We start from the raw sequence: 13,143 nt of genomic DNA, 5'->3' as shown, positions 1-13,143 counted from the left end.
CATGCCCCCACTGCTGAAAAAAATCCTAGAGGAAACACTGAATTCACATACCTAATTATCACATTCAAACATGTTGTGTATAACTACTACCCTGACTGATAAAGACAATGATGATGCTCATAATAATATTGAAGTGCAGTGTACCTGTGTGTTTGCCAGGCGAGCCTTGGTGAGGGGGTCCAGGTAGAGGCGGTGTAAGTGGACGTCCTTCCCTGTGGGGGTGCGACTCCTGTCCGTCTGCTCCTGTTTCAGCTGGGCCAACGTCAGAGTCCTGATCGTGTCCACAAAGCCTTTCTTATCCACATCTCTGCATACAGACAAGTCCAATATTTAAGACAAGATTTGTTTTTTTTCTAAAAAGCTATTCTGCTTTGGTTTGTTCATGCTTTTCATTCTTGTCTTTCTTGTTATGCTAAAAACATTTTATTAATGAATAAAACTAATTTATTTTGCTACATCCCATAAAACTGAATCATGTCAAAATTTTTTAAATTGCACAAACTGTGAAGCAGCAAATAGAGCCCTGCAGATCAGCTGAAGATCACTTCAACAGTTAAAACAAAACTCTCAATTTTAGCAGCACACTACAATTAATCTAAATAAAACACATTGATTATTATTCATAAAATAAACAAACTAATTACAAAAAAAACACAAGTATGTGAAACATTATTGTGGATGCATGAAAGTCTACATTCAGCTGGGTAACAGGCAGGTTTAGACCATCTGCAGGGGATTGTGGTATTACTGCCAGTTTTAACAAACATGACATAACTAGGCTAATGAGAGAGACAAGCGATCTGTGATGTTTCCTCAGTGATGCTGTGTGTTTGTGTGTTTGTGTATTCAGTGGCGTCTAAATAATGGCCGGTGGTTACATAAGGAGAGCACAGGCTGCTGAATGAACAGCATTCTGTCTGAACCGCTTTTATATTGGATTAGTGCCACTTCATTTCATCTGACTGACCTGGCGTTGCTCATCTGCCTCTCTGGACTAACTTAGATCTCTGAACACATCATGCTTCACAATGGGAAGGGCAGGCTGCTCAAATGTCCAAAGCAAATATTCTGTGGCCCGTCTTTCTCCTGTGGAGTTTCTTTCAGTCCAACTCTCTCTCTAATTTAACTACAGACTGAGGGAATGCCTCATGCTCCCACTGAGTCTGTGACTCTCTGCACACTGGAGAGCTTCACTGACCAGCTCCAGCTGGACTGAACATTATCTAATGTTAGAAATGTGTGAAATAATACCCATACACATGTTCAATAGTCCTCTTTTAAATTCCTCTTGACTTCATCTAGGAATTTACTTATTTCACACTTGTTTTGTTGTAGACTGATGGTACTTTTTTAGTTTAAGCCATTTGTGACTCACTCTTTATGAACATCCATGCTGGTCTTTGACAGTGGAGGGCTTGTGTGTGTGTTGATCTTGACAGGGGGACGGTGGGCGTCGGCGCTTGCTGGCCGAACAGGGACGTGGCTCAGCAAACCCAGACCCTCACCAGCGTTACCAGCAGCCTGGTGCAGCCATGGACTGGCTGTGTTCTACACACACAACACACACACACACAAATACAACATCATTAAAATAATAAATCTGAATAGGACAACTAGAGACAGGTATGTAGTAAGTGCAAACACACACAGTAAAGATACTATCATGATAAATTACACCTATACGCTCATTCAACAACATTGTCTTAAACTATGGAGACTCAGCTCTAACCCGCTGGATGGTGTGAATTATTTTCAGATAAAGACACAAGCACATCCTTATCAGTGATCTAACACACACGCATTCACGCACACACACACACACACACACACACACACACACACACACACACACACACACATAGCTGTGCATTAACTCGTTTCAGCTGTTACTACACTTCTGCGTAATACATAACAAATACATGCTTATACAGGCAACTCTACTTCCCAATCAATAAAAAAGACAGTCCTAATGGGAGTACAGACCAGTTTAAAGGACTGAATTTTTATCAGTCTCTCTTTGAGTGCAGTGTAGTAATGTCATGTAAGATTTCCTCCATAGACAGTTAACAGAAAAGAACAACCCCTGTGTATTTTGACGAAATAGAGGCCTTTTAAGATTTATGAGTCGAAGCCCTATATTAATGTAAAAGTCAGTTTTATTAAATATTTCAAACTAAAATTGTTTGAGCCACAGATTCAGTTAATTCTGTTCCAATGTACCATCTTCAAACGTTCTGACTAAAGACAGCCACTGTTTGTGTTGGTATTTGCTGACTGAGCACATAGACGCTCTATTGTAATAGTTTGGCAAAATGGTCAGAAGGACAGAATGTGGGACTGCAGTCTGTTGAAGTTCGCGTGCGTCCTCATCACTTCCTTTGCAGCAGCATGCAAAAATTTTTAGTTAACTTTTACTAAGTTGGTACATTAGTGTCAAATGTTATCACATCCAGCGTTCATGTCAAAAACCATTGAGAGGGCATAACAATTAATTTTTACGAGACTATAAGAAACACCTACCCTCCTGAGAGATGCCTCAGAATTCACGGTGACAGGATTTTCAGGGTGGACCCACTTAGCTGTGGGGGGAAGGTTGAGTCCTGGGGGGTAGGAGGTTGGTGTACCGTTGGGGTACTGCCAGAGAATTGGGTACAGGCCCAGCCCCGCTGCCCCGCTGTGAGCCTGGGTTAGTAGAGGGGGTGGAGGGGGGCCCTGACCCTGAAAACAAAAACATTTTTTACTTTAGCTTTTTGACACAATGTTTTACATAACAATCCATCCTAGTGCAGCTTTAAATGGTGTGTAGGTATCTGGAGTCAGACCTGTAGAAACTGCTGCTGGTGTGCGGCTGCTGGGTGAGGTAGGCCGAGGTGGCCCAACCCGCCAGGGGAGTCAAGCCGAGGGTGTCCCCCGAGGAGAGATGCTGTGGGAGGAGGCATAGCTGGGAGCACCCCAGGGGGTAAAAGGTGCGGATGAGGTAGGGCAGAGGCGTGAGGAGCGGCGAGGAGGTGGGAGGTGGCGTGTGGGTGGGATGCAGGGGTGAGGCAGGGGGAGTGGGGGGACGGGGAGTGCAGGGTGTGCAGGTGGGGGTGGAGATAGGCTGCCACGTGGTTGGAAGAGACGGTGGCTGCAGCAGAGTTCTCTGTGTCGGAGCGGACCAGTGCTGGGTCCCTGTAAACAGTGAAGGTTTCGTTCTTATCGATTATCAGGGGGCTCTTGGTGCTGCCGCTCACACCGCCTCCAACCGCCTCAGGCCGCGCCGGCACCGGCTTAAAACCGGACCGCACAGATTCTACTGTTTCTATTTTAGCAGACAAACGGCCAGTCGGAGGGGGCGAGGTATCAGAGTACCTTGGTATTTTATGTTTAGAGACCTCTGGGGAGGTGTTGGGTTTGGGTTTGGAGATGTCCAGCAGGCCTGGCTGGGACTTAGCTTTGAGAAATTCATTTGGGTGTGTGTTGGGGTAGGGGTGGCTCTGAGAGTTGTTGGGGTGCTGGGGTTTCTGTTTCAGGGAGTCGAGCTGAGGTTGGTTGGGGTTTGGGCTGGGGCTCATTTTGGATTTGGCTAAGTCAGGTGGGAGGACTGTGTTCATCTTATGGGGGGGCAGTTGTTGTTGTGGATGTTTTCTCGTCTCTTCAGATAAAGACGGGCTCTTAATGCCGGGGTGGAGAGATGTGTAGTGTTGCTGTTGTTGTGTGTGTGGCTGATGATGCTGCTGCTGTTGATGATGATGATGAAGATGATGATGAGGAAGAACGGTTTTCTCCTTCTCCACCAGCACGACGTTATCAGCCATTGATGCGACAGGCCTGAAAAAAAGCACAGAAGAACTGGTATTTTAATATGTACAGGATTATATTCAGGATTATCTTAAATTACTAATTTCAATTGGCAAAAATAATAAATAAAAAGTGATATGATTTTACCCCATCACTGCCTCTTTTGATGAGCAACTTTAGTGAATTCACAATGAAAAAAAAGTTCACTTCGATGAAGCACCTCAAAGTCTGAAAAGATAATAATAAAACACCAAGAATGTATAGACCTACAGCCAAATACACTGGCAGTGGCAGATGGCCCTTTTTTTTTTTTCACTGATTTTATGGTTCATGAAACACTGACATTCCTGTTGAAATATGCATACGTGTGCATTGATGCAACTACACATCTGCAGTAACTTACAGGGTCACAATGAATATTGTTTTCATCATCAGGCTCATTATTATCTTTTGCTTTATTTTATTTACTTGCAGTAATGCAAAAACTGCAAATAATGTTGCATTCAAGGAGCAAAACTGAAAAAACCAACAGCTTTGATTGTGCAGCACTCACTGATTCACTGTGTGTATCTGTGTGTATCGGCTGATCCTTTTGCTGTGCATTAAAGGATTTGCGTTAATGAGGTTACAGTTAGAGTACAATCCAACACCAGAAGATTTACATAATGAATGAAGTTACTGCTGCTGTGCCACCTATTTAAACTACACACAGTCCCTCTCAGTTTGGAGACATGTATCAGTCCAAGAAAGGAAGAACAGCACTCTCACTACTGTGTGAGGAGTCTTCACTGCACTGTCACCAAAATCAAGAGTGTTTTCTGTTTTCACTCTCTCTCTCTCTGTTCTCAGGATGCATCAGTCAGGACCGAGTTTAAAACTTATTTTGCCTTAATAAGCATCGCTGCTGGACACGGTCAATCCACTGATACATATTCACATCAGTTCCATCATTTCATGTAATTAGAAAGCAAATTCTGCTGCCTGTTTTATAATATCTTGAACATACAAGCACGTTAAGGTGGAACTTTAATTAGTTTAATTCCTGATTGCTCACATGCTGGATGCATGAACTGTTTTCTTGAACATTAATTTATTCATCCACAGTTGCATGGATGAACATTAGAAATACAAGCAGAGACTGTTGGTCACATTGTTATTGTATGAGGCTTCAGCTCCAGGTGCACAGGAGGGGAAAACAGTTTTTACAGGTCTGACTGAAAGACATGGTTGTCGTGACTTCTATCTAAGAGTCATCAGGCTGCTTATCTATACAAGAGGCTGACATGTTTAATTGTCTTCAAATGAACCTAAAGGGCCTGTCTCAAAGGGGCTTTAACATGTTCTCCAATTACCTGCATAACCCTGATTTCCCTGAGTAACATACTGTATCTTATTAAAGACAATCAATAATAAAAGACCTCCAGTCTCTGTAACAGACTCATCATCTGTTACAGAGACTGAGATCTTTTGGTGACCCCATGGTCTATTTAAAAAACACATTTGCCAGCCACTCACCACATTCAAGAAGCAGCTTTAGTTGTAATATTCAGAAGCTGTCTTTAAGACATACACACTTTTTACATTGATCCACTGAGGACGAATTAAGTTCTTTGAATTGAAGAGCTCTGCTCTCACCTGATGACCTCAGAGGGAGCAAACTCAATCTTGCTGCCTGAGCTCCTGGCTGCTGTCACACCAACTCCTATTATGCCTTGCTGCTGCTGCTGATGCATGGGAGGCTCAATATCTGTCCTGCGGCCTCCCTCTGATGGTGAGGGAGAGGGTGGAATGGGAGGTGAGGAGACGGGGGAGGGGTTGAGGGGAAGATAAGGTGAGAGGGCAGTGGACTCAGCCTTCTGGGAGGCGAGCAGCGCCGACACTGCCTCTGAACTCTCGCGGTGCACTGTGGCCTGGGCGTCATCTGTGATGTCGATCACACCACTGCCATGGAGGTGGGATGACAGCGGGGTCTGGGATCGAGAAGATGCTAAAAAAGAAAAAAAAATAGAAAATACAATAAGAATGTTAACTCTGCTCATACTTGTCATATTCATGATAGTTGCCATGCATCAGCTGACTGTACCTTTCACAGTGTTCTTGCTGCTCTCCATAATGCTGCCCTGGATGGTGTCAGGAATCAGAGACTGTTGCCGTGGAGACTGGGTGATCTGTGTTACTGCGACCAATTCCTCTACCTCCTTCATTATCATTTTGCCCGTTTCCTTAACCACACCCTTCTTGCTCTCCTCTGCTGCTTGAAGCTCCACCCATGGGGACAGCCGACCAATGAGAGATGAGGAACTGTTCATTTTGGCACCCTGTATTAGCGGCTTCTCGTCTTCCTCCATTTTGGAAACGCCACTTGGTTTTACATCACTGGTGCGAGTCTTAAGTTCGTTCTCAGAGTTGGGCTCTGAGGAGGAGGAAGAGGAGGAGGAGGAGGATGACGAGGACGATGAGGAGGAAGAGGAGCACGAGGAGTGGGCAGTCCTCTTGTTGTGTGGGTTTTCTGAGTCACTGCTCTCTGACAGATCAGACGTCATGTCAGTCTTCAGCCTCTTTAATCCTGCCTTCTTCTCATCTTCCTCACCCTTTCTACGTTTGTTCACCGCCTGCTTCACCTTGGACTTGGAGTCTGGAAAAATGAACAGAAACGGTTTGTTTTCTTGAATGCTGTTGCTTGTAGCTGTTTTTTACTCTGCAGTAGTCTCTACTATACTGACTATCAGAAATAAAAATTTACTCCAGAGAGTAATTTTGGCAAAACAGTGATGATTATTTTGTGTTTGAAAGAGTGAATCAGAGAACCTAGATCACTACAAATCCCTATGAATCATATCTGGAGGCTGCGGTGTGTACAACCATTAATGGGGATAAACTGATATATTTTCAAATCCAAGATTGTGAATTTAAGTTTCTGCATCTCAATTGAATCTCTTCTGTGAGAACAGCCTGGCATCATTCAAATGGCTTCCTGTATTTAGCTCTCTTCTCCTGGGTATTATGTAGATCATTGCCTTGTGGAAACTTCCATTTCTTCCTGTGATAACTGAGAACTAGCAAAGTGCAATGTAATGCAGCAGTGGCATGAAACCGCTCAACTCTACACAGTAAAATCAGGATAAAAGATAAAGACACAAAACCAAATGATGGCCACTTCTTTACTGTTGATTTGCTCTGTGAACATTTCACAAATCCTTGTTATTGCCTGTGATGCACTGATCACTACAGCACAATCAAAGACAGTTCACTGCCTTATTTCTGACACTTTTCTGTATTCATATGAAATTTATGTAGCAGGGTGTATAACCAGCTTAGTTCTAGTTTGAGGTTGATAAAATACCTTAATTCACTAAGGTCCACGGTTAACCAGATCTTTTGTGTCTCCTTGTTCTTTGCCAATAAAACAATCCACTAGCAGGCTTCTTATTTTCAGCCAGTGTTAGCCTTGGCATTTTGGTGGTTAAAATGATAAATGGCAGCATATTACATCACCTGCCATAAGTTAATTCCCAACAGGCCAAAATGAAACAAAGTGAAATGCTGTTTTCTGTTGATGTTTTCTCTACAAGCTGCTGTTTGTGCTCAGCCAAAGATCCTCTCTGTGGTGAAAGAAACTTTCCTCTGTAACAATTAACCATAATGTTTATATTAGCACCGACTGTGACACACTGCTGGTGGCAGTAAAGAAACTTGACAATGGAGAGCAACATCCATCCAACCACCCATTAGCTGTACTGCTTATCCATGAGGTTTGCGGTGGGGGGGGTAGAACCCACGCCAGCTAGAGAGCAACATCTAACTGGAAAACAACCATGAACATATAAAAGAAATCAATGTTCTAAATGTCATTAATTAATAAACAGTAAACATTCCAGTCAAATACAATACTGTATTGGAAAAAGAAGAGCAGAAGAAATCCCTAAAATGTCAGTGCTGAATACAGAACCTTTCCAGCAGGGTTTGAAGGTGACTGTCCTCACCTCTCCCTGTGCTCTCCTCTCTCCTGTCCTTGTCTTCCTCTGGAACGCTGCTGTCTGATCCTTTCCTCCTGGATGAGCGAGAGTTGCGCTGTTCTCTCTGCTCCCGTCCACTGCTGCTGGGTGAGTGGTGTGATTGGCTGGCTGGTTGCTGGCTTTGCTGCAATTGGCTGTGCTGCTGGGAGGCCAGCGTCCCCTGGGAACCTTTTGGGTTGGGGCCTGATGAAGTCATGATGGGGCGGGGGCTGTTGGCTTGGGCTCGCGTGTAATGACTCTGTAAGTATAAGAAAAGTCAAAGGTCAGAACATGCAGACAAACACAGTGATGACAATAACAAATATTATAGTGGTGTTACACTCAGTTATCAGATTATTAGGTACACCTCTACAATCTCATGCAACCTAACATGACCACCCTGCAGTAAATCAACTATCATTGTGAATCGTGAATCTTACAGTTAAACTGGTGTTATATTGGATTTAAACCACACCCAGTTTATTAGATCCTCCAGTCTGAAACTAATCCAGCCAAATCCAACAGTCCCACAAAAACCCCAACCTTCATGGAGATTTTAATGCTTGGTTTGTGTTGATACTGTTTATGAGCTGTGTTGATTCAACTTTAAGATAATTTTGGAGGCTGCATTTAGTGCTGCTGGTGACTTGTATTACATTATTGATGTCCTGCTGTAATGTCACCATATTGAAAATTGGAATCAATTCACAATAAACATATAACAGTGAGCTACATGCTGTAGATACTGTAGATTCTGTTTTTATAGGCCAAAATTAGACTAAAAAATTATCCTCACTAAAGCTCACCCTTGGGCACTGGTGACAGCTGGATGGAAAAACAAGGTACACAACCATCCTACAGTATACTGCTGAGGTAATGAAAGACAAACACTAAATAATAACTATTAAAAGGTTACTGACATGTCCATCGATATCAATAGGAGTTCAGGTTCATTCCACACAACAAGCTGTTTCTAGCATCACTACAAACACTGCATCCTCTCACAACAGAACTCACAGTAATCCCAGTGCCAGTTGTTCAAGTCTCCAGTGAACTTCTAAAATGTGATCATCCTCACTTATAACATGATCACTGCAAAACCTCGTGAACCCTGAGGGCTCCATGACTGAGCACAGCAATGGCACCTTAATCATCATTGCCTATTGATCGCTGATATCCAGTGATGTGATATTTACTGAAAGGAATGCGAATAAACTTAACCTTAGATGTGGTAGTCCTTCTATTCAATAACCTTTTTCCACAACATGTGTCTCTTGCAGAGGGAAAATCTTTCTGTAACAGCTCACATGAAATCAGCTTCCTCTCTAGTCAGAAATAATGCATGAATACCATAGATAGCACATGTTCTGCTGTTAGAGGCTGTGGCATCAGTACTGAGAGCTTTTCTGATATTTTTGTCTACGACTTATAAACACATTCAGTGTAACCCACAGCCATTCAACTGAACCATAAACTACATCCCAAATGACCGTACAGTTGAATCAACCCGTCAACAAAAACCAAACATTATAACCTTCATGATGGGAGGATTTAATGCAGGACTGTTGCATTACACTGCATGACGTTTTGTTAGGTGGACCTAATAAACTGGTTACAGAGTGTATATTGGGATGTGTATTCTGTCCCCTTGTTGTATGTAAGTGGCAGCTGGATGATATTACATCAGATATATCAACATATCAGTCTTCCAGTGACTGTATCCACATTTGAGCCACTGAATAAATCTGCTTTGGAAACCTACACAGCAGTGGTCTTTACTCTCTACGACTATTCAGCTACATTTTTCTTTAGAGACAGCCAATCCAAAGTTTGGGTCAGATAAATGAAATGAAAATTCTGACCAGTTTGTCTTATTAGGGGCAGCAACGCTACAGAATTCAGAAAAGGAGAAAGAAATTATACCATTTGAATTGTGTATGAATGACCCAAACATTCATCAATACCAAATGAGTGAGGGACACTGGATATTCTTTTACATACACAAATGACTGACTAGAAATACAAACTGAAAGTGGATATGTACAGTGCAGTCAGAAAGTCTTCGGACAACGATATGTTTTTCATTGTTTTGACTCTACTCGTTCACGCTGGAGAAAGTATGTCATGCAACCAATTTCATACATACATTTTAGCCTCAGAATAAAGCAACCACAAATGTTTTTTTAAAGGTATGTTCTTCATCGTCCAAGTTAGTCACCTGACCTCCAGTGAAGTGTGTTTCACTGCTGGAGACCAAGAAAAAAAAACCCACACCAAATATTACACATTATTTACTTAAATTATTTGATAAATTGTCCAATTACTTTCTGATCTCTACAGTGGAGATATCCTCATGTTAAGTGTTTCATTTCCAATCTGTTGTACAGAGACAAGAAAAGTATCCAGACACCTTCTGACTGCACTGTGTGACTAACAGAACAACAAAACACTTCCTATTGTTAATGTAATCTGTTTAGTCTAAAAGAGTTCCTATGGCATGTTACTGTATTTTGTATGTGAACATAGTTCAAGCTGGTTTTCAACAATGTTGCAGAGAATTTGTCGGTGCAATACATTTTAGGCCACCAGGGAAAACCTTTTTCATCTAGCCTCCAAGCAATAAAACTGAACCAGTATTAGATTATTAGTGTAGGTGGAACTTTACACTTTTACAATAGAGCTAAGTTGTATCTGCTGGAGCTGGACAGAGAAAGATGTCAAGCTTTCTGTTGCACAAGTACAGTAGTAATTTGTGCTGCACGTAATCAAGAAAAAAACATTTAAATCTTTATAATATAAATATTGTAGTCATATTAACTATGAGATCATTTAGAGGAAACAAACATTCAATCTGTATTTTAAGAAACCTCCTCATGAATATTCTCCAAAAATGCGACCAGATGAGTGAAGTAAAGGAGGTGTAAGAGTAGCGATGGCAGACTGTGGAAGTGCTGCTGCTGCATGGACAGGATCTTTTTTTTTTTAAAGAGAAAGGGATTGACTGATGCTGATCCTGCAAATCCAAATAAGTCAGAAACACCAACCTGAGCCACTTAATTCACAGACAAATTTATATAATTACATCTGTTATTAATACAGGCAGAGTAAGCTTTCCATGCCTCTGATAACATTTATGCCTTCCTATATCCCAGATAAGTCAAGTACAAATCTCGACCAGGTCACCCACAACAGTAGGTGTTTTGATGTTCGTACGATGCTGTTAACCGGGGTAAGTAATGCAGGGCTCGATGATGATGCATCACAAGGAAGAACACAGTTAGGCCAGGCTCTCAGTACACGTAGAGGACAACATCTGCAGGGTTATTATGGAGACTTCTCAGCTCCCTGCTGACAGAAGGTCAGCGTGCCACTCTGTTAAATTACTGTCCTGTGCTCCTGAGCCTGTCTGGGACAAGCCACTCATTTTCAAGCCTGCTGAAAATTTGCAGGGTGAACTGTTAAATGAGCCTGTGAGTGTGACCTTGGCTAATGCCCAGATGGAAATTACAGTGGGGTAAAGAATGCGTAGTAGGTACTGGTACCTGGGCAAATGGGTTATGTATCACTGGCTGTTCTAAAAGCCTAGAATATCCAGCACAGTGAGATAAGTTCTGATCCGCTCAGTCAAATCCCAGTTATTTATGAAAGTCAGAGCAGCACTTTAACTCTTTGTGATCCTCACATTTTACACTGAGCTCATCTTGCACTGGGCTACTGAAGGAGATGGACAGGCTATGGGGTGTTACCTCCATTACAAACAGGACTTGATCTCAGGGCTTGGAGTCAAAGAGAAACTCCACACTACACTAAACGATCACTGCGCTGACCTCAACACCCATCTCCACACCTAGAGTGGTCCCGTGTGGTTTGTGAACTTGTGACCACACCCAGCTGTGATGTAGCATTTTGTCATTGTGAAAGCTGTACTGCTCAGGCTGAGGAAGAGACAGAGGATTCAGTAAAAAATAGATAGCAATGTGGGCAGGATGTTTTGGCCGGGGCGTAGTTACTCTTTAAAATTAATATTTCACTTTGTATTTTCCTCTGCAGCATGTGGCCGACAGTGTGCATCCTTACACTGTGTTCTAGGAGCACACACTGGTATTGTTTTGTGACTGATTTTCATTTGATGATTCTCAAAATCTTTTTTCAAACTGTTACAAAGTTATTTTATGTTGACTACTAGGAAAGTTTTTGATACACATGTTAAGAGAAACAGATTTGTCAAAGTGAAAATGTTATACCAAAGTGAAACAGATACACAGGTCAGAGAAAGAGTTAATTATACAAATACTGAAGACATGAGGAGTGCTTGAAGAATTGTATACTGTTTTACTACTGGCCTGATATTGGTCATTTTAAGTATTTTTTAACGTATGTCATGTGTTCATTCAAGTGCTGTATCGGCAAAAAGATTCTGCATTTGTCATCAACTTGTAAGGCTGCACTTTGCAGATACGGGTTCACAAATCTCTAAAGGTTACAGATAGACTTTGAGAATTTAATGATGTCTTTTGGTGACTGATGACCAAATGATACCAAAGTGGATGAAATAAAATGCTGATTCTATATTGTAGGAGCACCTGCTGTCTGAAGCAGTTGTGGTTTTCTTTTTTAACTCTGAATTAATCTCTTATGTAATCTCCCTGTGTGGAGATTTCCTGCCAATAAGCAGTGACACAGTGAAGACGGATGAACCTGAGGCAGCTCAGCCTGCTGGTTCATGGACATGTCGATGTGGACACTCTCCTGCCACTCTGAGTTTAAAAATACACCAATCAGCCATAACATTAAAACACGGAACTGGTTTTATTGTTGTGGCTGATTTGTGTATATCTGTTTTAAGAGTTCATTCTGAACCATTAGTAATTTGATTTAAAACTAAATTAAATTTGCAGTTTGAATTATTTTCCACGGCTTCATGGCTCGACTCAGTCAAAAAATACACACAACGCCACAACATTAAAACCAGTCACCTGTTTTAATGTCATGGCTGATCGGTGTATGTTTTCCAGTTTTGTTACAGTGCACCAAGTCACCCTGAAGCTCAGTACTGATGTTTTGAATCACAGCTACATTTCAGGAAATCAACAGTGAGCTGGGAGGACGTGCTCAGATTTGGGTTTGTGCGCTGGGCACTCAAAGAAAACCAGTGGGTGGATCATCAGCTGCCTGGTACGCTGAAAATGTTAAATAAATTAGTCTTACTACTACTACTGATAAAACAAGCACAGGTTATGTCCGTCAGTTTGACTCTGTCTTCATTTGTACAATATTGTGGAAAACATGGTTATGGAGGGTTAGTGGGTTTGGGGGTTGGTGTGAGGTGGGCATGAGGTGAATGTGAAGTGGGTGTGGGGGTGGGTGG

General features: G+C 42.1%; 1 protein-coding gene across 2 annotated transcripts in view; it reads right to left on the bottom strand.

Moving 5' to 3' along the window:
* jmjd1cb (jumonji domain containing 1Cb) overlaps positions 1 to 13,143 on the bottom strand; it is a 133,902-nt gene that overhangs the window by 16,743 nt on the left and 104,016 nt on the right. For both annotated transcript variants that reach the window (XM_023418980.2, XM_087177267.1), the window contains 7 exons: positions 7,764 to 8,034; positions 5,864 to 6,415; positions 5,416 to 5,767; positions 2,823 to 3,810; positions 2,521 to 2,718; positions 1,376 to 1,548; positions 145 to 307 (listed from right to left, as the gene is read on the bottom strand). In XM_023418980.2, coding sequence (XP_023274748.1) covers positions 145 to 307; positions 1,376 to 1,548; positions 2,521 to 2,718; positions 2,823 to 3,810; positions 5,416 to 5,767; positions 5,864 to 6,415; positions 7,764 to 8,034 — 2,697 coding nt within the window. The remainder of the gene's footprint in view (positions 1 to 144; positions 308 to 1,375; positions 1,549 to 2,520; positions 2,719 to 2,822; positions 3,811 to 5,415; positions 5,768 to 5,863; positions 6,416 to 7,763; positions 8,035 to 13,143) is intronic.

Source organism: Seriola lalandi, unplaced genomic scaffold (assembly GCF_002814215.2).
Source record: "Seriola lalandi dorsalis isolate HSWRI2012SDOR001 ecotype SW California unplaced genomic scaffold, Sedor1 jcf7180002054585, whole genome shotgun sequence".
Taxonomy (NCBI): domain Eukaryota; kingdom Metazoa; phylum Chordata; class Actinopteri; order Carangiformes; family Carangidae; genus Seriola; species Seriola lalandi.
The sequence above is the reverse complement of the archived record's forward strand: the minus strand, read 5'-3'. Positions and strand labels throughout refer to the sequence as shown.